Below are 26,011 nucleotides of genomic sequence, written 5' to 3'. Positions count from 1 at the left end.
TCAAAATATATGCAGGGTCAGATCACTTTTCACAACTACCATCAACCTGCTTTAAGCTACCGGCATCTTTTGTCTATATTGCTGCAGTAACCTTTCTCTATTCTCCTTCTTCCTTGCTCCATAGATCATGTTACTCTTCTGCTCAAAACATATTTTATATGTATGTATAATCTAAGTCCTCAAACAATGTATTGACCCTCTTACCCTTTTGTGAGCATGTTTCTGTCTTAAGACCTTTGTATTGGCCATTACTCCATCTGCCTCTTTGGTGCTTTCCCCATATGGCTAACAACCTTAATTGATTGAAGTCTGCTCAAATGCCAGATACATTCTCTGTGGTGTTTTTGCTGACTCTTCTGTCATTTAAATTGCATCCTCTTCCCCACTCAGAACATCCCTAATCCCCCTACTTTGATTTACCTTTTTTTTTGTATAGAATTTTGAACTGATACAGTATATAATTCATATTGCATTATATACACACGTGCGTGCAGCTTTTATGTATTAATTGTTGTTTGTCTCTCTTCTTCCAACCCAGCATACAAATACACACATGTACACATACACTATGTCTAACCCCATGAAGCCAGTCATATTGTTTTGTTCAGTATTTTATCTTAAGTGCCTGGAGATACAGCTATCACATGTTACACAATCAATAAATATTTGTGGAATGAATAAATACAGCAACATTAATAGCTAACACTTCCTGAGAGGTTCCTTAATGTCACGCTTTTCTAAAAACTTTATTATAACAACATAGCAACTTTGTGAAGAAGATACCTTTTTATCCTCATTTTACAAATGAGGCAACTAAGCTATAGGTCGGCTATGTAATACACCCAGTTTTACACAACTAGAATTCAAACCTAGCAGCCTAGTTTAAAATCACAGTTCCTTACTATTGGAGTATGGGACTTCTATCAAAGATGATTCTCATGCTTAGTGCTATAAATTTTATAGTAGAACCTGAAGTTGTGTAACATATTGTTATATATGTTATATATAGAAAGTTTCTCATAAGGCTGGATTCACAGTGATACTATACTATTTGAATATAAAGATGAATGTTGGTAATTTGTAAATTTTCAAATAATAAGCTTTAAACAATAGAAATTTGCATAAAAAATGAAGTTCTCATTTGACAGATTAGCAGGCTTAACCAGTAGCATCCATTAGTGGTTAAACCAAATCCAACACACTTCAAAGTCATGGAACTGTCAACTAAGTTGTACTGTTATAATATCTGAATCATTATCAGTGCCATTTTTATTTCTGAGGAAGGTTTCATTTATCATATTTCACAAGAAATTTTGTGCTATATTTCACAAGCAATGTCAAGATAAAGGCTGTGATGTCAAAGATTTAGAGGCAGTGACTTCCCAGATTTGTTCATCAGACTGCAGTGGTCCTGGTCATATAAAGGAAATGAATGGGACTGGACTTCTAAACCTGTTGGCATTAGGTGAACTTGAGGGAAAGTATCATTCTTGAGACCATAAAAGAAAAGTTTCATGAGTGTGAACTAAAGCTATGTGTAGTACTAGAATATAAGACTTTCTGTAGCAAATAGGCATGATAACAGGGCTCAGACTCAGCAGTATTTTGCTTGTATTGCACTCAGTGAAACGTCTAACAAATACTGTAAAAAATTTATTATTAAAGAATAAACACCTGGCCACCCCAAATTCATTATCTATGAATATGCTTAAATATACAGAGAGAGGAGTAGGGAGAGAGAAAAAGAGAATCATGAAAACGTTAGCATGAGTACTAGAGTATTGTGGACATCATATTCATAGGTACATTAAAAAAAACAAAAAAGAGAAAATATGGTAAATCATCCATCTAAGAGAACATGATCATTTTTTAAAAACATTTGATAGCCATCTTTTTTATTCCTTAATATTCCAATGAGTGTCAAAATATGATCTGTAGCAGAAAATTAATCACAGAGACATTAAATAGCTTTTCTGGAGTGAGGGAAATCATTCTATTTACTGATAACTCTAGATGAGAGTTCCTTAGGCTTATCACAAATAAAAAATATTTGGTAATATGAAATGAGTAACTTTATTTTTAACATAGAATGATGCAAATTTAAGCTACATAAGTTTCCTTGCATTTTAGATTTATATTTATAATAATCTTATGAAAATATTAATCTTCCCTGATAGTTACTCTTTTTCCAGGATAAAAACTTTTAAAAAGCACACATTTTTTATTATATTTTTCATATATACCTTATGTGACAGACCTACAAAAGCATTTGAGCTATAGGTTTACATATAGACTATATCTTGCATTAAAAGCTATTCAATTGGATTTTCAAATGCTGAAGAATATAACAAATAATTTTCCACTTTGGACTTTTTATTAAATTAGTTACAAAAGAAAATTCTATGAAAGTAATTACACTATGCATTTCAAATTTTGCTACTGAATAAAATGAAACCCAATGTCTAGAAATATATTAGCAACAAAATATTAATTACTGAAATTACTTAGAAGGTTAATCATAGGACAACCTTTTACACTTTATACTCAAGGGAAGCTTTCTTAGTCTTGTTATGTTGTCATATTTTTGTTCTTTGAACATTTATTTTGAAAGCACAGAGAACAAGGTGTTCTAATTGGTTATATAATCGGCTTTGTTCATAAGCTAAAAAGTGCTTCTCTCAATAGAGTTTATTCCCAACCACTGTCTCATCTAGTGTCTGGGGCCTAAGGTTGTTTGTGTTATCCTAGGAGTTTTCCAACCATGCCATCTATGTCTTTACAGGCCGACTTTCTAAGGAAGGGAAGTTAATTATGAACTATTTCAACATATTCTGCTTAGAATCTCTTCAGTATTGGTTGATTTTCTTCTCTTTTCTTTTTTCTTTCACTTAAAATACATAGATTACCAGTCTTACTGACACTGTAATTAGGGAAAGCTCAAAAGGATAGAGGTTTCTACACTTTACCATCTAAACATACAACTTTAAGGAGAAGAGTCTGATGACACCAAGCATCCCCTTCCTAGTCTTGGGCTGAAATTACAGAAAAACAGAATTTCTCAAAGTCCCTGGTTAGGAGCTAGTAGCCCTCTATTGGTTCTTCCATTTCCAGTTGGTTCAGTTTCTATAATTTTACCATGTCTTTTATAGTATCCTAGAGATTCTCAGAAAACTAGATAGGATAAATAAAATACAAGTTCTGATTTACTGATTCACCCTGATGTTATTTGTAGGTTACAAGCCTAATTTACTTCATGTAGTTTTTTTTTTTCCCCCATGTTGTTAGGGGTCAATTTACTGTCAGCACTCTTATATTAAATCTAAATTACTGCAGTTCCACTAGGAATCCTTTTATTGTTTAAACACACACACAAACAAAAAATACTAGAAAGTTGTTTCACCTGAATATATGCCTTTCTTAAGGGATTTGATAAGATTACAACATTGCCTCTTCTTGCACAGCTTTCTGCTAAATGTAGTTATATAGATATGGCCTGCAACTCACCCACAGTACAAAGTTCTAGTCCTATCACAGACCCTACTGTATTGGAATATTCATATATCAAATCTGAGAATCTGTTTTATAAACAAGTATACCAGGGAAGTTTCATGCATGAATAATTTTCAGAATTCTTTTGAGATCTACCAACATAGGTTTAGTGATCAACCTTTTTAACCCTCAGTAGGATAAAAAAATTTAAAGAAAACTTCTTGGAGCATAGCTGGGGATTTAACATGCCTCAACAGGTCATGTGATAAGTACAGCTGGAAAAGGGCTATCTTAGACAGCTTTTTTGTTACTGTAACAAAATATCTGACAAGAACAACTTAGGAAAAGATTTATTTTGGCCTACAATTTCAATTCATAATCACTTGGTCCAATCATTTGGGCTTGTGGTAAAGCAGAACATAATAGCAGGGAGGGTGTGGAAGAACAAAGCTGCTGACCTCAGGGCAGCCAGGGAGAAGAGGGAGAGGGAAGGAGGGAGGAAGAGAGAGTAGAGAGTGTGCCTGACTGACTAGAGCTCTCATGATTCTGTCAATTTTCAACATCTTACCGCTGTATATCACTGCATTGAGGAAGTCTTTAGAGGAATGTGTACATCGTAACAAGGGCTAAAAGATGTCTCCAAAATTTCAAGTAACAAGAAAGCAGTGGCCTACTACTACCAGATAACAAAATCAAAATATATTGGCCAATAAAGAAGCTTATCTCTGTTTTATGACAAACTGTTTTATTTTGTGTCAATTATCATCATCATCATTATTTTAGTTAAACCAATTATTAAATGAAGTGCTAAGAAATTTCTAGTAGAACACATGTATAGCTTCTGGGGAAATCAAACCATAGATGAGTTCTTTGTCAACTGGATATAGGTAATAATCTATTTATCTCTCTTTCTTCAAGCAAAATCCAGAAGGACTTACCCTAGCTATTTTATTATCTGTATTACATCTGCCATTTGCTGTAACATTCTACTTATAATTAATCCTGTCTCAGAGAAGTTGATGTAGCTTGATGAATGCAAAGTCCCAAAGGACAGAATGAGAAACTTGCAAATATCAAGAAATAGAGGAATCTTTTATTGGAATGTAAGTGAGGGATTTCGGCTTATTTTGTACAGTGACAGTGGTGATCAGGACACTTGATTTCACTACAGCTTTAAGAGAAGCCTACCTACTGTCTTGTAGGTGGGCTTTCCTAATTCCCTTTCCTTATTCCCTTTCTCCTTTCTTCTCACTTCCTTCTCTCATACTGTTTTCATCATTTTTCGTATTTTTTACTAAAGACTCAATTAGTTGGTTCTACCTTAAGCAAGATTATGTTATGATACAATGAGAAGTTCCTAGGGTGTCTTTAGAGTATTTTATTAAGGCACAAACAAAGTAAGATAGTCTGTATTATACTAATAATTTTTAAAGTATACTTTCCTGAATATTAGTATTCTAAGAAAGAAATGAAAAAGGAAATAAGAAAGATTATTTCATTTTAGTATTTTGGGTACCTTGGCACCGAAAAGAGACTCAGGACTAGAATGCTGTGACTACATTTCTACTAGATGATGTTTGAAAATTTTATCATATTTACTTAGAATTAACCTGTGATTTGGGTTAATTGCCCCGAAATTCATATGTTGAAGCTTAATGCCCAACATGATTTTGTTGGAGATAGGGTCTTTAGGAAGTGGAATTAAATAAATTCATATGGAAAAGGCTTTTGTTGGAAAGGATTGATGACTTTATAAGCAGAGCATCCTTCTACCCCAACTCCTGTGTTTACAAAGAAAACACCACTGAGCATACATTGAGAAAGTGACTATCTATCTTCAGCCCAATGGGAGCCCTCACCAGACTCCAGTCCTGGGGAAACCTTGACCTTGGACTTTTCAGTCTCCAGAACTATGAGGAAGAAAATTACTATCCTCACTTCCTTTTTTTCTTCCTCTCCTTCCTTCTTTCCCCTCTTTTCTTTTTCCTTTTCTTTCTTTCTTCTCCCTTTCCACCATTGAACCCAGAAACTACATCCCCATTGCTTTCATTTTTTAATTTCAGATATGTTCTTGCCACTTAGCTGAGAGATTTACTAAGTTGTTGAGGCTGGCCTCAAACTTGCAATCCTCTGACCTCAGCCGCTGTAGTTACTGGCATTACAGGTGTGCCACCATGCCCCGCTAAATTTACACTCTTTAAGACACACAGTACTGGTATCTTGTTTGGGCTATCCGAGCAGATTAAGATACTTGATAAACACAGTTGAATCTGTACTACTCAGAAAAGTAGTACTTTCATTTTGTGTAGTCCTTTGAGCAAGGAAGCTAGGGTGCTTTTACTGGAAAATCTTAAACATCGAAGATGAATTTCAAAGACCTCTAAGTTTATTTGAAAGCAGTAAGGCAAGCAACCCTTGAAATTCTTTTTTTTTTTTTCACTTGCTATTGGAATAATTTCTATATTTGCAAAGATACAAAATCATATATTAGATAACTGAGATATTGTTACTTAGAGGATTTTCTTAGGTTTCAAGAATATACTACCCTCATACTGGCAGGTAGTGAAACAGTGACTAAAACAGGCTAAAGGGATAAACACTGGTATTTTTATGATGTTTTCAAGGAGGGGTAAAAGAAATAGAAAGAAAGAATTTACAAATTATTTTATACTGATTGAATAAAACTACATGAAAAGATTGGACACAAAGAATTCATATAGATAGTGTGAAAGATAATCACAGTACTGTTTCTGATAAAAGCTATTGGTTCTTTTTATAGTCATATTTTAACATAAAAGAAGATACCAAGTGTGTTTTGTGGATTTGACCTTGAAGTGAAACAAACTGTCATTTGAGTAATACCCAAGAATATTAAATTTTAATTTCTTTCATGTGCATTTTCTTGATGTTACGAACAGTTCTTTTTTAAATAATTACATTTTTTTAAATAACCAGAATTAAAATATTACATCCCCTGGGTTTGGTTTAAGTATATTTTTTTATTTTTTGTTGTTAAGTAACTTGTGCCAAAGCAAATAGATGCCAAAGTGTATTTTATCAATGAATTAGGGAGAAATAGCAATTAATTTGAGCTCTACATTGTACTTTGTCTTCAGAAGAGCTGTTTCTGAGATATATATCTAAATAGATAGATTGATTGATTGATTTTGTATTAACTAATGGGTATTGATTTTACCATCTATGAGTTCTATGATTAAGATATAATAAATTTTTTAAACTCATTTGATAGTCTCCAGATCCATCCATTTACTGGTAGAATGTCATAAAGTTATTCTTCTTTGTGGCTGAGTAATACTGCATTGTGTATGTATACTAATACAAATTGACTCCATAGCTTAACTATTGTGAATTGTGCCGCTATAAACATTGATGTGGCTGTGTCATTGTAGTATGCTGATTTTAAATACTTTGAATATATACCGAGGAGTGGGATAACTGAGTCAAATGGTAGTTCCATTCCTAATTTTTTGAGGAAACTCCATACTGCTTTCTAGAAAAGATAACCTTTTTAACAAATGGTGCTAGGAAAACTGGAAATCCATATATAGTAGAATGAAATTTAACCCCTCTCACTATGCACAAAACTTAACTCAATTAGATGAGTGACCTAGGTATTATGCCAGAAACCCTGTACCTCATTCAGCCTTTTCCCTTTCCTCATTCCTCCCCCTGTTCCCCTTCTTCTGTGTTGTTGTTTTCTATTTATTTATTTTTTTTAATTAGTGCTTTACAGAGATATATAAAGGTTAAATTCACTGTGGTATATTCATATATGTGTGTAGCATAATTTTTTCAATTTAATTTCATTTTTCAGTCCCTCCAGCAATTTTTGAGTGTACCTTTCCCCCCACATCCTCATCAACCTTTTTGTTACTTGTATTCTTGATAATTTTCATACTATCTGGAGTGAGATGAAATCCCATTGTATTTTTAATTTGCATTTCTCTAATTGCTTAAGGTGTTGCTTATTTTTCATATATTTGTTTATGTATTTCTTCTTTTGAGAAGTGTTTGTTTAGTTTCTTTGCCCATTTTTTCTTCAATTTAATTTTTGGTATTAAGTTTTCTGCATTCTTTAAGTATCCTGGAAATTAACACTTATCTGAGGTGTAGCAAAGATTTTTTCCCTTTCAGTAGACTGTTTCTTCATGCTCTTGATTGTTTTTTGAGCTGTGAAGAAGCTTTTTAGTTTGATGCCATCCCATTTATGAATTTTATTTCACTTTTTGCACTTTAGGAGTCTTGTTGAGAAGTCGGTTTCTAAGCTGACTTGTTCAAGTGTTGGGCCTACATTTTTTTCTAGTAGGTGCAGGGTTTCCTGGTATAATACCTAGGTCATTGATCCAATTTGAGTTGAGTTTTGTGCATAGTGAGAGTGGTTAAATTTCATTCTTCTATATATGGATTTCTAGCTTTCCTAGCACCATTTGTTAAAAAGATTATCTTTTGACCAATGTTATATTTTTGTGTCTTTGATAGTATGATAGAACTGTATTTATGTGGGGTTATCTCTGTATCTTCATTCAGTATGATTGGTCTACATCCTATTTTGGTGCCAATACTATGCCATTTATGTTACTATAGCTTTGTAGTATAGTTGAAGGTCTGGTATTGTAATGCCTCCTGCTTCACTCTTCTTGCTAAGGATTACTTTGGCTATTTTGGGTATCTAATTTTTCCAAATGAGTTTCATGATTGCTTTTCTATTTCTATGAGGAATCATATTGGGATTTTAATTGGAATTGCATTGAATCTATATAGCACCTTGGGTAGTATGGCCATTGACAATATTTAGTATGTCTATCCCCGAGCATGGGAGAACTTTCCATCTTCTAAGGTCTTCTTCAATTTCTTTCTTTAGTGTCCTGTAGTTTTAATTACATTTATGACTGCTTACTGTGTTTTAGGCCAATGCAAAGGGTTTTGAGTTTGTTATATTATTCACTTCTCATATGTTTTTTATTTCTGTCAAGCAGCTTAACAGTTTGAATCCTAGAATAATTTTTTGAAGGTTTCACTTATTGCAGATATAAGACAAGAATACCACTTAAGGTATTTTTAAATGGTCTATTAGTGCATTATAGTTACACATAATATTTGGGTTCTTTTTGACATAATCTATATGCATGCAATATAATTTGTTCCATTTCAGCCCCAGTGTTTGCTTTTTCACTTTCCTCATTCTTACCTCTATTCCCCTTCTTCTGTGTTCTTGTCTTCTATTTACTTATTATTTTAATTAGTGTTTTATAGATATAAATAAAGGTGAAATTCACTGTGGTATATTCATATATGTGTAGCATATTTTTTTCAGTTTAATTTCATAGTTTCTCCTTTCTCTGTCCTTCCTTCTTCCCTCTCTATCCTGTCCCTGTACTAAACTGATCCCCCTTCTATATTCATGGGTCCCTCGCCCTGTCTTTTCTACCCCCCTTATTTTTCTCTAGCTTGCATGTATGAGAGAAAATATTCAGCCCTTCACTTTCCTAGACTGGCTTATTTCTGCTATAACTTCATTCTTTTTTATGGCTGAGTAAAACTCCATTGTGTGTGTGTGTGTGTGTGTGTGTGTGTGTGTGTGTGTATAGATGTGTATATGTATACACACACACACACATATATATATATATACACATATATCCCTATATGTATATATGTGTATGTGTATATATGTATCACATTTTCTTTATCCATTCATCTGTTTTGGAGTACATAGGCTTGTTCCATAACATTGGCTATTATGAATTTCATTGCTATAAATGTATATGTGCCTGTATCCCTATAGGATAGAAATTGGATAGCTATGTCTTACTGTATTTCCATTGCTAGTCTTTTGAGAATTCTCTATACTGCTTTCCAAAGCATTATGCTAATTCAAAGTTCCAACAACAGTGTATGAGTGTATCTTTTTTCTTATTATCCTTGCCTGCATTTACTAGTATTTGTATTCTTGATAATAGACATTCTGACTGGAGTGAGATGAAATATCAATATAGTTTTGATTTGCACTCTTCCAGTTGCTAGAGATGTTGACAATTTTTTAATGTATTTGTTGGCTATTTGCATTTGTTCTTTTCAGAAATGTCTTTTACCCATTTATTGATTGGGTTATTTGGGGTTTTGGTGTATTTTTTTTTTGAGTTCTTTATATACCTGGATATTAATCCACTGTCAGAGAAGTAGCTGGCAAAGATTTTCTCCCATTCTGTGGGCTCTGTCTTCATGCTTTTGTTTTCTTTCCTGTAAAGAAGCTTGATTTCTTCATTTTAGTTCTTGAGTATTAGGGGGTCTTAGTAAAGAATTGGGGCTTGCCACAACTTGTTGACCCTCTATTCGACCAGCAGTTGCAAAGTTTGTGGTCTAATTCCTAGGTTTTGATCCACTTTGAGTTGACTTTTATGCAGGGTGAAAGACAGGAATCTAGTTTCATTCTTACACAGTCTCCCCAGTACCATTTGGTTAAAAGGCTGGGTTTTTCTTTCTTTTTTTTTTTTTTTTTTTTTGCAACATGTTTTTGACACCTTTGTCAAATATGGGATGACTATCTGTTATCTACATGCGTTTATTTTTGTGTCTTCTATCTATTGGTCTTCAGGTCTGTTTTGATGGCAGTACCATGCTGTTTGTGTTACATAGCTCTGTAGTATAATTTGTTGTCCTATATTATAATGCCTTCAGCATAACTCTTCTTGCTCACAATTGCTTTGGGTATTTTAGGTCTTTTGTTCTTCCAAATGAATTTAGAACTTTTTTTTCCTGCTTCTGTGAAGAGTGTAGTTGATATTTTGATGGTTATTTCACTGATTCTTTATAATGCTTTTGGTAATATGGCTATATTTATGATATTAATTCTGCCTTTCCAAAACCATGGGAAGTTATTTCATTCTTCCAAGGCTTTCTTCAGTTTCTTTCTTCAATAGTTTTTATTGTTAGAGGTCTTTCTCCTACTTGGTAGGATTTATTCACAAGTTTGATTTTTTTTTCTTTCTTTTTTCATAAATTTTTGAGGTTATTGGGAACAGGACAGTTTTCTTCATTTTTCAGTAGATTCATTATTGATGTCTAGGAAAGCTATTAAATATGAGATCTTGTATCCTGCTACTTACTGAAATTGTTTCTGGTATAGAAATCTGTCAAAGTGTTTTGGGATCATCTAGGTATACAATGATGTCATCAGCAAGCAAATATAATTTGACTTTTTCTTTTCCTTTTTGTTTCCCTATAATTTCCTTCTCTTGCTTGATTGCTTTGGCTAGAGTTTCAAGAACCATGTTGAAATAGGAATGGTGAGAATGGACATTCTTGTCTTACTCCTGATTTTTGAGGAAATGTTTTTATTTTTTCTCTGTTTAGTTTGATGCTGTCCTTGTATTTGTCATATGTATAGCCTTTATAATGTTGGTAAGTTTCTTCTATCACTAATTTTTCCAGCATTTTAAATATGAATGGGTCCTGTATTTTGTTGAAGGTTTTTTCTATAGCACTGAGAAAATCATAGGGTTTTTGTCATTCATTATATCTGTGTAGTGAATACATTTTTGATTTGTACATGTTGAACCAACCTTGCATCTCTGAGATGAAACCCAATTGATCATGGTATATAGTTTTCTTAATGTGTTTTTGAATGCAGTTTACCAATATTTTATAGAGGATTTTTGCATCCCTACTCATCAAGGACACCAGCCTGTGATTTTCATTCCTTGATATTTTCTGGTTTTTAGTATCAGGTATTTTGATTAAAATCCATTTAGCAAACCACTATGCTATTCTGTTTCCTTCATTTAATCAGTATTTCTGTCTGATTAGAGATTAGAAACTCTAATTCAAATTATTGAACTGACCAAGTAAATAACTAGTTTCTCAAATTGAATGGTTGTTATCAACACTAAAACCCAAAACTGGTAAATTCATTTCATTACAGTTGCTCCCTATTCTGACAACAAACTATTTAATCACAATGGCATTATTGTTTTCACAACAATAAGTATTTAAGGTCAATTAATGAATATTTACTAAAAGCACAATTTTCAAATATTACCAGAAAAGCAAAACATGTTGACAGATAACATCTTCCCAAGAATTTAGGAGTGAATTAAGTGGAGTGAAATTCCTTTCATCTATTGATATATGGTATAGTTAGTTTAATTTTTTTTCATCTTGATTCATCCTTAGCACTGCTACTAAGAGGTATTAGAAACACTATATTAAACAAAATATACTGTTTTTATTTTCAAATATGTTACTTGAAGTTAAGAAAATATTATTATCTATACATATACTTTCATGTCATGCTGTGTAAAACTTTATTTAATTTTCATTGTAAGTAAAATTAGGCTTTTAAGTTAGCAGTCTTATAAAATGATTTAGGAGCCATTTTTAAATTTTATTTTGGCTCATGTATGCTGTGAACTATTCAATAGACTGGACAAGTAAAGAACATTGTTATACATGTTCTGTTAGAATATTTGTCTCTATGAAAAAATTTATGTCTATCAAATGTCAAAGACTGCTGACATTTTCTTAACTATTTATTTGATCTGCAATTGCCATTGAAAATACAAATTAAATATATTTTCTTGAGTAAGTCACCAATAGCCATTGATATTTCCTCATTCATAAGATTTAGTAAAAGACAGGAAAAGAATGTAAATGAATGTTGTACTTTAATTACAAAGGAATTCATTCCTCAATATTCCTTTTTCAAATAACTTTGAAGGAACATGCATTTGTTAAATACAAATTTTTAAAACTATTTTAAAATTATAGAGCTTAGTTTAATCCTATGTGAATTAGACGATTGCTTTAGGTGTCCTCATAAACGACAATGATGCATGGTAAGGAAGACATCTAAAATGCTTATTTGTCCTTACTGCTCTTATGGTTGCTTTCATGACTTTTAGTATTCGCAGTGTCTTTGCTGCATTTTACTGTACAACAGTTGTTTGAGTGTATAAGCTCCTTGAAAACATAGTTGTTGTTATTTTTCTTTTCTCTAAGTGCTGGATGCCCATTGCCTAAATTGGTCCCTGTTACATACTAATTACTCAGTAAAGATTATCAAATGAATTCTGGTTTATTAAATCCGAGAGTCTTGGGATATCTGGTCTTCATGAGATTTTGAAGACTAAAAAAGATGAATGAGTCCTTTGGGTATAGACCAAGGAGTGGGATAGCTGGGTCAAATGGTGGTTCCCAAATGACTTAAAAACAGCATACTACAGGGACACAGCCACATCAATGTTTATAGAGCACAATTCACAATAGCTAAACTGTGGAGCCAACCTAGATGCCCATCAGTAGATGAATGGATAAAGGAAATGTGGTATATATACACAATGGAATATTATTCAGCATTAAAAGAGAATAAAATCATGGCATTTGCAAGTAAATGGATGAAGCTGGAGAATATAATACTAAGTGAAATTAGCCAATCCCAAAACATCAAATGCTGAATGGTTTCTCTGATTTAAGGATGCTGATCCATAATATGCTGGGAGGCCAGTCAGGGGAGGGGAGATTAAATGAACTCTAGATAGGGCAAAGGGGAAAAGGGAAGGGAGGGGTATAGGGGTAGGAAAGATGGTGGAATGCAATGGTCATCATTACCCTAAGTACATGTAAGAAGACAAGAAGGATGTGACTATACTGTGCGTATGGAGATATGAAAAATTGTGCTCTATATGTGTAATATGAATTGTAATGCATTCTGTTGTCATTTATAATAAATTTAAAAAAATTTAAAAAGGATAAAAAACCTCAAAAAAGATGAATGAAAGTCAAGTATTAGTACTTGTTTATGAATATCATATTTTAAAAATATCAGCTTAGTACACAATTCATCTGTGACAATGTATTTCCAAATGTATTTGAGCTTGCTTATCTAATGTTTAGAAAATGGAGTTTATTTAAGTGTTACATGCTTAATTACTTTTGATTATTTACTATAGGGAGTGCCATGTACTATACTAGTAACATGATAAGACATCTTATTTAATTTTTAGTACTTTGAGAAATATTCTCTTATCTTTTTAAAGATGAGATAATTAAAAAATAAAATCAATCAAAAAATAAAAAAGATGAGATAATTGAGGTTAAATTATTTGTGCTAGGTGACACATGTAGTAAATGGCAAATTGAGGATTCTCCAAAACTGCTCCTTGCTACAGTCTTATACATAAAAGAAATAAGCTACAAGAGTAATAGGTGATTTTGGTGAAATAATAAATCCTTAGTGAGATAAGCTTCTGAGAACCAAGTATGATTTTTTTTAACCTAGCTATCCTTTTCAATTGGAAAAAAAGTTTGTAAGTTCTGCCTTATTGTGCATTACATGATAAAGTAGTATTCTCACATGTGAAAAAAGCATTCAAGGGTTTTGAGCAATGTAATGATAATATTTGCTTTCTTTTAAACTGTTAATTTGGCAGACAAAATATAGGGTAGAGACAGAATAACAAAGAAGGCTTTGCAATAGTGGAAGCAAGAAATGATGATAGTTTGGGCTTTATTCCATAGGCTTCTTTGACACTTTTTCCTAGAAATGGCAAGAAGTGTTGAATTTGGAATGAATTGTGAAAGTGGGGGCAACACTATTTTCTGAATGATTGGATTATGGGGAGGGAAGAAAGAAGAAAGGGAAGAGATGGGAGACAAGGATAATTTCAAGGTTTTGACCTAAACAACTGGAAAAATCACATTGATGTTTCCTGAAATAGCAGAGAAAACCCGTTCTGGTATAGATATGAAGACAGACTGCAGTTGATGTGGCCATTTTAAGGTTTAGATTTCAAGGTAAAGACCATGAAACTAACAAATAAAAATGGGTGTATATCACCCTGGGTATAAATGTGAGAATCATCCATATAGACTTGATAAATTACAGCCATGAGATTGAGTGAGAATATGAGGGAAGAGTGATTATAGAGAAAAGCCTTAAGTGGAATTCTGAGACTCCAGAGTCTAGAGAAAATGAGAATTAGGAAGGGAATAGCCACAGGGACTGAGGAAGAGGAGCCAGTGAAGTGGGAGAAGCAAGAGTGGTATCCATAGAAGACATGTGAAGATATGAACAAAAAGGAGGAAGTAGTCAGATGTGACCAACTTTTCAGATAGAGTATGTCAAATAAAATTGAGAAGTGGCTATAGAATTAGGCAATGGGGAAATCCATTGATAACCTTGACAAAAGCATGATCAGAGAAAATCCTCTTTCTTAAAACAAGAAAGTGTGAAACCATTCACTTAAAAAAATCTCAGTTCTTCTGTAAATTTTTAATTCTAAGATAAGTGAAGTATCTTACAGTTTTAATAAAAATGTAAGCATATTATCCTGTACTATTAAATCTAGATATTTTAATTATATAATTTTAACTCCTTTATTTGTCAACATTTTATTATCTGAATGCCAAGGAAAACTTTAATATTATTCTTCTTCATGTTTGTTGTGTTCTTGGTTTTCAGAGGGCAAAAGGGGCATGACCTGTGTAGACAGACCCAGGTTTCAGGCCAAACTTCACTAATTATTAGTTGTACCATTGTTTGCAAGGAGTTGTATTTCTTCTAATCTATTTCCTTGTTGGAACAGGTAATAACTATTATAAATCATAGTAGATATGATGAGAACATATGTGAAGTTTCTAATGAAATGTTTAGCAATTAATATAGTAAATATGAGCTGAGATTATGAGTCACAGAGACCTAAGTTCCACCCCAGAGCTTACATATACTATACATGAAAATCAGGGCAACCTTCTTGACTCTTTTAAACCATTGTTAGCTTATCTATAAAATTGATGTGATCAAATTACCTACCCTATATGGTAACTAGAATTAAATTAAATATTTCATGCAAAGTTCTTACCAGTCTTAGACAAAATGAGTGCTCCGTAAATGGTAGCTACTATTATTATTTATACTTATGTTCTATTAATTATCCTTGCTATTATAGTTATTCCAAGAATAAAACTTTAGTCTTAGTTCTTAAACTCTGAGCTTCTAATCATACTTGATATCAAGTACAATTTATAGTGTTTGTATTTCTTTTGTTGCATGTTTGTTTTTCTTAATAATTTTATTGTTGTCTTCCATTAGTAATATTAAAAATCTTACATGGTTAGTTAGCAGCTACTTTGTCATTTTTTAAGTTACATTGGTCATCACTTGGAAAATCTAAATGGATAGAGTCAGAAGAAGAAATATGTATGATAGGGTTCTTTAGAAGTTACATGAGTGAATCAGAAGGGGCTCTTAGCCATTTTGCCTAAAACTGTGCTTAAAAATATCTGAACACATCTACAAAGGAGGAAACCGATTTAATTGTTGGAAAAATTAAAAATGAAAACGAAGGATGGTTTCGATCAATAAACAAACAATAGATTTTATATAAAATAATGAGACAGCTTTGATGACAAAACTCAGACTTTTTCCTTCAAAAAGACCATGGGAATCATCTCAGTTTTTGATTTAATTGATGAAAGAGTACAAAATTTATGAGTGATTTGTTGTCTTGTCCAGGGTTAAGTGCTGGAAGGAATAATTTTCTGACTCCAGTTTAAATACTCTTCTCATTAAAACACACTTAGTTCCAGTCAGTTATTGTTATAAATAAAATGAAGGAAAATATTGAATAAAAGAAATGTTGAAATGACACAGTGAGGCAGTGCAAGTGATGTAAAACTTGAGGATATTGATTTATGTTGTAAGGTGTTCTATTTTTCTCCAGTAATGTTTTATAAGTTAAAAACTTAGAAAAGGACTTTTGTTTTAAAATAATTTTGTTTAAAACTATAATTAAAGCAACTAATTATCATTGGAGAAATTAATGGCAGAAATATTTGGGGAATTAGTTTAAAAGCAAAAAATTCTAAATGGAGATTTGTGTCAGATTTTCTGTAATTAAGTGGTATTAAATACATATATGTAAAATTCTTCCTAAGTGTAGAACTAAATTATGTATTTTGAAATAGGAAAAATACAGTTTCAATAATTGTACTTTGAAAAAAATGAAATGCTATCTTGAAATATGTGCATTTTATGAAGCTTACTCTTTATTGTAAAAACTTTGGTAAACTGGAAAAGAGTAATTTGACAATTTTTGAAACTTATTTAAATGATGAAAAATCAGCAATTTTATTATAAGTTTACTCTGTTAAATTTCTGTCTACGGTTTTTAGTAATATCATCAACCAACATTTTCATCTATTTCAAGTTAACTAAGAATTATTTTATTCAAAAGAATTATAAATAGGAACTTCTTTAGTGGATGTTTATATTGCTTATCTTCATGACATGAAACTCTGAAGTAATTATGTCTTTTTCCCAGATTGTTAATTTTGTTTCTTTTTCTTGTTTTATAGAGCTACATTCATGGGAGCAGCCAGGCTCAATTCGTGGCGGAGTCACACATTATTCTGGTACTGAGTATCCTTTAATACAACTGATGAATTGAAAAGGGCAAAACAAAGCTGCATACTGTCAAGTTGATTTTATTTCTGGCAGTAAATATCAAGACTTTTAAAAGATATTAAATTTTAAACTTTATGATTAGCTTTCTAATTCCTTTGCTAATTTCCTATTACAGTGTAATTTTATTGTTATGCTGAATCATTAACAAACTATAATTTTCTTTTTTCTTCTTCTTTTTCAACTGACTTGAATCAAAAGTATTGCTTTTATTCTGCCTTGACTACTACTGGCTAGATATTTAGTTTGTTTATGTGGTTTTCACTGCAGGATCCCTGTGACATAAATAGCATAAAAAAATAAGCAGTTATCTTCTATGTTCTGTATACATTAAGTAAAATAGTATACATAAAACATTTAGTACTCATAAAAGACTATTTGGTTAAATTTCCTTTTTTTTTTCTTTCATCTTTCTCATTCAGAATTTTACTAGGTTGAAGATAGTATGCATAAATACATATTTGTTGTTTTTTTTCTTCAGCACCAAACAAAGTATAGATGACCAGAAGAATATTCCATATATTTGTAAGAAATGTAGCCTGAACTATCAATTACAGTGTTACTTTTTAAAAAAAAATTTTAGATGTTTATGGACTTTTATTTATTTGTTTATATGCAGTGCTGAGAAATGAACCCAGTGCCTCACACATGCTAGGCAAGTGCTCTACCACTGAGCCACAACCCCAGCCCAATCACAGTATTACTGAAGTATTCGAAATGTTTAAATTTTTCCAGAGGAAGATTTATTGAACCCTTCTAATCATGTACTTTACATGATAATGAAAAAAAAAATACTGTTTTAAGACTGAACTTTAGAAATGAAGTTTGAGGAGATTCTAAATGTCCAGTTTATCCTCTGGAAGCTAAATGTTGTGTTTCTGAAATTCATCTAGAAAACATTATCATCTTTTTTCTCTGTGTAATTTCTCAAAATTTTAATTTTTCCCATCTTAATTACCATACTTGGATGCACACACAGAATTAGGTATATCTATAGCTGATGCCTTGTTTGCATTACTTGTGCACATAGGATATCAAAATTGAGAAACTTCCATGATGAAACTAAAAAGAACAAACCTAAAATTCATATGAAAGCAAAGGAGACAATGAATAGCCAGCCAAAACAATCCTGATCAAAAGGAGTAAGGCTAGAGACATCAAATACCTGATTTCAAACAGTACTTAAAACAGAATGGTAATGGCATAAAAACAGAAGTTTATTCCAATGGAATAGAGAGCATAGAAATAAACCTCATACAGCTATAGGTATATTATTCTTAACAGAGGTACCAAAAACATATACTGGCAAAAAGTCAGCTGTATATAGGGAATTGAAAGTAGATCCCTCTCACAAAAACAACTCCAAATAGATCAAACACCTAAAATGTAAGTCCCAGAACTTTGAAACTGCTCAAAGAAAATAGGAAAAATCCTTAAAGACATAAGCAAGACAACAGCTTTCTGAATATGACTATAATAGCTAACTGAGTGTAGTGGCATCTAATCCCATCAAGTCAGGATGCTGAAGCAGGAGAATCACAAATTCAGGGCCAGACTCAGGAAATTAGCAAGGCCCTAAGGAACACCAAAAAAAGTAATAATCCTATCAATAATTGAGCAAATGAACTGAACAGACACTCTCAAAAGAAAAAAGTACAAGTGACCTTTAAATATATGGAAAAAAATACTTGATTTCTTTAGCTATCAGGAGAATACAAAACTATATTGAGATTCTTGCTATCATCAAGAATATTCAAAATAATAAGACTGGTGAGAATAAAGGGGAAAAGAAACCCCTGTGCATGGTGTGAATGTAAATTAGTATAGTCACTATGTAAATCAACATGGTGGTTCCAAAAATAACTACAACTACCATATGATCTAGCTATTCTACTACTGGGTATCTGCCCAAAAGAATTAAAGTCAGAATACTCTATAGAGATAACTGTATAATTCAAAATAGCCAAGTCATGGGCTCACCCTAGGTGCCTGTCAGTATATATACTGCACAATACAGTAATATTCAGAACGAAATGGCATGTGTTCCCTCATTTGGAATCTAAGGGAAAGAAAAAGATAACATGAAATAACAGGGAGAAGAGAAGGGCATTAGGAGGATCACAGTTAGGGGAGTAGATATGATATTTTCATATATTAATATTTGTATTACATTTCATAGTGTATTTGCATATACTAATGAAATCCATTGTTCTGTGTAATTAAAAGGCACTGATTTAAGAGGAAAAAAAAGAGAGAGAGAATTGTTCCACGGTAGAGGAGGCTAAAGACACGTGACAACTTAATGGAATATGTTATTCTGGTCTAGATTCTATAATAGAAATTTAAAATAAAAATAAAGTCACAGGGGCTAGGGCTGTGGCTCAGCAGTAGAGCGCTCACTTACCACGTGCCAGGCACTGGGTTAAATCCTCATCACCACATAAATATAAATTTTAAAAAAGGTATATAAAAAAAAGCTTTAAAATATAAAGTCGCAGAGGATACTATTGGATAAACTAACAAAAACCAAATGTGTATGAAATATTAATAAAAGGTTTTATGCCAATGTTAAATTTACTGAACATGATAAATAAGTACATAAAATAATTTTCCTAATATACAATGGAATGTGCTCTAAAAAAAAGAAAAAAAACCTGTGATGATGAGTATTTTTTTGCTTTAGTTTTTCCATAGATAGGAATTGGAAATATCTACATTTGAATATACATTTCTCATATTTTGTGATCTTGTTTAAACAGTACTATATTTCTAGACTCCAACTTTAATATGGTAAAAGTTAGTGTTTTTTGTGTATAAGAGGAGCCTTAAGTGAGAAAATATATATGAACATGTCAGTTTTCCTCTTTATTAAATAATAAAGGCATAGCCTTATTTAGCCTTTTTTTAAAAAAGTTTGTCTATGAAAATACATTTGTGCTAAAACAAATGGTAAGAAATACTAAGTATTTGTTGCAGGTAAATTGATTTATGCTAAAACAAATGGTAAGAAACACCAAGTATTTGTTGAGGTTAAATTGTTTTAAACTCTTATTTATGTACATATTATTGTTTCATTTTTTCATGTTCCCTAATTTGTTTCAGTCCATGGGCTATACTTTATCCAAAGTAGCAAGTCTATTAAAACACATCAGGAATACCTAGCAATGAAAAGCTGTGTTGAGACTATTATTCCATTGTGTGGCAGGAATTCGCCAAGGTTTCATTTCACAGATCATTGACATCAAGCTGAGATTTAGGATGCAAAGACATTTCACAAGCAGTATGAAGTGTTCAATATATATTTTAGCAGGAATACAGAAAAGAATTAAAAGTCCCTGTTTTCTATATGCCAGCGGTAATTATTTGCTTTATTTCTCCTGTGTATTTTTATTTTAGAGATATAATAGATACATAAAGAGAAAGAAAAAAATTCTTTTAAAACCATGGACTTATTAATATTATCAGTAAATGTTTAAAAAACACCATTTTATGGTAATTTCTTATTTTAATTTCACTTAAGAAAGTCTACAGGTATTTTTGAACTTAGCACATTTTAAAAATTTTACATGTGTATTTTTTCTGTTAGTGCAAAAAAAAGTAAATATCAGATGGTTAGTTTGTGTTTATCTGTACAGAATATTTCTGCCTTTTGGTTTCCTCCTTCTAATTTGGTAAGTCAGATCATTATATGCAGTTGCTATAAACAAAGTTTTGTTGTAAAAACCTAAGGGAAAAGAGATGAAGTTTTTTGGTGTCATTGGTTAGAAATTCATATTTAATCTCAGTAAGATTTTTCTTTTTATCAGTAGTGTTTTTTTTCTTATTGTGTTGTTTTTATCCTTTTTAAATAATAATTCTAAGTATTGTATAAAAGAAAACTATGACAAAAGAATAATGAAGTATTGCAGGAGGCAGCTATAGAAGAGCAGCTTGCTGCCTAGAGAAGTTTGACTAACTTTTCAGCTCTGTTTTGAAGTGCAAAAAGGAGACTCACAAAGGAGTGCAATCAGTGCAGAAGTACATATTGAGATTTAGGTGCCTTATTTATTCATTCATTTATTTATTCATTCATTGATTTATGGTACTGGGGATTGAACCCAAGGGTGCTGAAACCACTGAGTCACACCCCCAGCTCTTTTTAGTGTTTTATTTAGAGACAGGTTCTCACTGAGTTGCATAGTGGCTTTGAACTCGAGATCCTCCTGTCTCAGCCTCCTAAGCTTCTAGGATCATGGGTATGCACCACCAAGCCCAGCCCCATATTAATTCTTCAGGATGTATTGTAAGGATGTAACCAGAGTGCCCTGATAAATTTTGATGTGGAAAGGTAAATAGTGTCACATCTTTTTTCTGTTCAAGCAGTCAATCAAGGAGGTTCGTTCTAGTAATAAATTGAGGATAGAGTTCAAAAGAGAGAGCAGAGAAATTGGGAGGTACTAACAATTGACTGTAGAGGAGAAACTTAAATAATGATGAGTGACTCAATGACTCATTGAAAGGAAGAAACATCAAAACTTGATGGTATGTGTTACAAGTGAGGTTCATGAATAGGAATAATATGACTCAGGGATGCAGAAATGTATTGGAGGATAGCTTTACATTAACAATCTTAAGAAATACAGGAGGAAAATAAGGCATGAAGAGAAATAAGCCTAACAAAATCTTAAGTTTAATAGGCTTCATATTTGATGGATGAAAAGGGTTTACTTTGTTTAGAGTGCTTAATATCATAACGTCAATCAGTTGCATAGTGAAGAACTTAAATTTTTCAACCCACTTTTTGTACTCATATTTTCCCAGTACGTCAAAATTTCTGTGAACAGGCCACTGGTAGTCTTTCAAGATTATAGTGTAAGTACATTTTTTAGGCTTTTCTAAAAATTGTTTCCCTAAAGATATAGTGGATATGTTTGTATTTGTTTAGTTAGTCTGTCATATTACTGTGCAAAATACCATATCTTCTTGCATTACAAAATGAACAGTTTTTTTTTGTAGAGCATAAGTGTGTAGATATAAATACCTACATGTGAGCATCTGCTAGCCACTGACGTATAAAAGTTGCCAAAATTTATTGACAATGTCCTTGATGTGTGTGTAAATGAAGAGATAGTTTACAACAAATAATGATGCAAATTATTTATTTCAATTTATGTTCTTAAAAAAGCTTTCAAATGCCCCAGATGTGATAAATCTCAGGGTTAAGATAATGTGTCTCAACTGGAATTATTAAATTATAGTCATATGATTTTTGAAACTATAATTTCTTGAATTAATATGTATATGAAATACATTAGCATATAACATTATCTATAAAACATTTTATATAATTTCACAAAGTAGGAATTTTGAGCTATAGTGATCACATGGGAAAGCAGGATATGCTTTTTTTTCTTTTTTTTTTATTGGTTATTCAAAACATTACAAAGATTGCAGAATCACATCAGTTACACATCCACATTTTTACATAATGCCATAATAGTAACTGTTGTATTCTGCTACCTTTCCTATCCTCTACTATCCCTCCTCCCCTCCCATCTTCTCTCTCTACCCCATCTACTGTAATTCATTTCTCTCCTTATTTTTTTCCCATTCCCCTCACAACCTCTTGTATGTAATTTTGTATAACAATGAGGGTCTCCTTCCATTTCCATGCAGTTTCCCTTTTCTCTCCCTTTCCCTCCCACGTCATGACTCTGTTTAATGTTAATCTTTTCCTCCTGCTCTTCCTCCCTGCTCTGTTCTTAGTTGTTCTCATTATATCAAAGAAGACATTTGGCATTTGTTTTTTAGAGATTGGCTAGCTTCACTTAGCATAATCTGCTCTAATACCATCCATTTCCCTGCAAATTCCATGATTTTGTCATTTTTTAGTGCTGTAGTACTCCATTGTGTATAAATACCACATTTTTTTTATCCATTCATCTATTGAGGGGCATTGGGGTTGGTTCCACAGTCTAGCTATTGTGAATTGTGCTGCTATGAACATGGATGTGGCAGTATCCCTGTAGTACGATCTTTTAAGGTCTTCAGGGAATATTCCGAGAAGGGCAATAGCTGGGTCAAATGGTGTTTCCATTCCCAGCTTTCCAAGGAATCTCCATACTGCTTTCCATATTGGCAGCACCAATTTTCAATCCCACCAGCAGTGTACAAGAGTACCCTTTTCCCCACATCCTCGCCAGCACTTGTTGTTGTTTGACTTCATAATGGCTGCCAATCTTACTGGAGTGAGATGGTATCTTAGGGTGGTTTTGATTTGCATTTCTCTGACTGCTAGAGATGGTGAGCATTTTTTCATGTACTTGTTGATTGATTGTATGTCCTCCTCCTCAAAGACCTGTCTGTTCAGGTCTTTGACCCATTTGTTGACTGGGTTATTTGTTTTCTTATTGTTTAATTTTTTTGTGTTCTTTGTATACTGTGGATATTAGGGCTCTATCTGAAGTGTGAGGAGTAAAAATTTGTTCCCAGGATGTAGGCTCCCTGTTTACCTCTCTTATTGTTTCTCTTGCTGAGAAAAAACTTTTTAGTTTAAGTAAGTCCCATTTGTTGATTCTTGTTATTCAACTCTTGCGCTATGGGTGTCCTATTAAGGAATTTGGAGCCCAACCCCACAATATGTAGATCGGAGCCAACCTTTTCTTCTATCAGACGCATAGTCTCTGATTTGATATCAAGGTCCTTGATCCATTTTGAGTTAACTTTTGTAAATGGCGAGAAAAGGGGATTCAGTTTCATTTTGTTGCATATGGATTTCCAGTTTTCCCAGCACCATTTGTTGAAGATGCTATCCTTCCTCCATTGCTTGCTTTTAGCCCCTTTATCGAATATAAGATAGTTGTAATTTTGTGGATTGGTTTCTGTGTCCTCTATTCTATACCATTGGTCCACCTGCCTGTTTTGGTACCAGTACCATGCTGTTTTTGTTACTATTGCTTTGTAGTACAGTTTGAAATCTGGTATCACTACACCTTCTGATTCACACTTCCTGCTTAGAATTGCTTTTGCTATTCTGGGTCTTTTATTTTTCCATATGAATTTCATGATTGCTTTATCTATTTCTACAAGAAATGCCGTTGGGATTTTGATTGGCATTGCATTGAACCTATAGAGAACTTTTGGTAATATCACCATTTTGATGATGTTAGTTCTGCCTATCCATGAACAGGGTATATTTTTCCATCTTCTAAGATCTTCTTCTATTTCTCTCTTTAGAATTCTGTAGTTTTCATTGTATAAACCTTTCACCTCTTTTGTTAGGTTGATTCCTAAGTATTTTATTTTATTTTTTTGAGGATATTGTGAATGGGGTGGTTTTCCTCATTTCCAGTTCAGAAGATTTGTCACTGATATACAGGAATGCCTTTGATTTATGCGTGTTGATTTTATATCCTGCCACTTTGCTGAATTCATTTATTAGCTCTAGTAGTTTCTTTGTAGACCCTTTTGGGTCTGTTAAGTATATTATCATGTCATCCGCAAATAGCGATATTTTAAGTTCTTCTTTTCCTATCTTAATGCCTTTAATTTCTTTTGTCTGTCTAATTGCTCTGGCCAGTATTTCGAGAACTATATTGAATAGAAGTGGTGAGAGAGGGCATCCCTGTCTTGTTCCAGATTTTAGAGGGAATGCCTTCAGTTTTTTTCCATTTAGAATGATGCTAGCCTGAGGCTTAGCATATATAGCTTTTACAATTTTGAGGTAAGTTCCTGTTATCCCTAGTTTTTCTAATGTTTTGAACATAAAGGGATGCTGTACATTGTCGAATGCTTTTTCTGCGTCTATCGAGATGATCATATGGTTCTTATCTTTAAGCCTATTGATGTGGTGAATAACGTTTATTGATTTCCGTATATTGAACCAGCCTTGCATCCCAGGGATGAATCCTACTTGATCATGGTGCACAATCTTTTTAATATGTTTTTGTATACGATTTGCCAGAATTTATTGAGGATTTTTGCATCTAAATTCATTAGGGATATTGGTCTGTAGTTTTCTTTCTTTGAGGTGTCCTTATCTGTTTTGGAAATCAGGGTGATATTGGCCTCATAGAATGAATTTGGAAGTTCTCCCTCTTTTTCTATCTCCTGAGATAGATTATGGAGTATTGGTATTAGTTCTTCTTTAAAGTTCTTGTAAAACTCTGCTGTATACCCATCCGCTCCTGGGCTTTTCTTGGTTGGTAGTCTTTTGATGGCTTCTTCTATTCCCTCACTTGATATTGGTCTGTTTAGGTTGTTTATATCTTCCTGACTCAATCTGGGTAGTTCATATGTCTCAAGGAATTTATCGATGTGTTCACTATCTTCTATTTTATTAGAGTATAGGGTTTCAAAATAATTTCTAATTATCTTCTGTATTTCTGAATTGTCTGTTGTGATGTTGCCTTTTTCATCCCATAAGCTAGTAATTTGAGTTCTCTCTCTTCTTCTGTTTGTTAGAGTGGCTAGTGGTCTATCAATCTTATTTATTTTTTCAAAGTACCAACTTTTAGTTTAGTCAATTTTTTCAATTGTTTCTTTTGTTTCGATTTCATTGATTTCAGCTCTACTTTTAATTATTTCTTGCCTTCTACTGTATTTGCTGCTGATTTGTTCTTTTTCTAAGGCTTCGAGGTATAGTATGAGGTCATTTATTTGTTGGCTTTTCCTTCTTTTAAGGAATGAACTCCATGAAATGAATTTTCCTCTTAGTACTGCTTTCATAGTGTCCCAGAGATTTCGATATGTTGTGTCTGAGTTTTCGTTTACCTCTAATAATTTTTTAATTTCCTCTTTGATGTCTTCTGTAACCCTTTGTTCATTCAGTAGCATATTGTTTAATCTCCGTGTGATGTAGGATTTTTCCTTTCTTATTTTATTACTGATTTCCAATTTCATTCCATTATGATCAGATAAAATGCATGGTAGTATCTCAACTCCTTTGTAATTGCTAAGATTTGCCCTGTGACATAATATATGGTCTATTTTTGAGAAAGATCCATGTGCTGCTGAGAAGAAAGTGTACCCGCTTGATGTTGGGTGGTATATTCTGTATATATC

The 26,011-nt window shown here is 32.6% G+C and overlaps 1 protein-coding gene across 2 annotated transcripts in view; it reads left to right on the top strand.

Moving 5' to 3' along the window:
- Nucleotides 1-26,011, top strand: part of Tusc3 (tumor suppressor candidate 3) — a 232,246-nt gene that overhangs the window by 170,707 nt on the left and 35,528 nt on the right. For both annotated transcript variants that reach the window (XM_076852440.1, XM_076852439.1), the window contains exon 7: nucleotides 16,864-16,927. In XM_076852440.1, the coding sequence (XP_076708555.1) occupies nucleotides 16,864-16,927 (64 nt within the window). The remainder of the gene's footprint in view (nucleotides 1-16,863; nucleotides 16,928-26,011) is intronic.

The sequence above is a fragment of the Callospermophilus lateralis genome, chromosome 4 (genome assembly GCF_048772815.1).
Source record: "Callospermophilus lateralis isolate mCalLat2 chromosome 4, mCalLat2.hap1, whole genome shotgun sequence".
NCBI classification, from domain to species: domain Eukaryota; kingdom Metazoa; phylum Chordata; class Mammalia; order Rodentia; family Sciuridae; genus Callospermophilus; species Callospermophilus lateralis.
The sequence above is the reverse complement of the archived record's forward strand: the minus strand, read 5'-3'. Positions and strand labels throughout refer to the sequence as shown.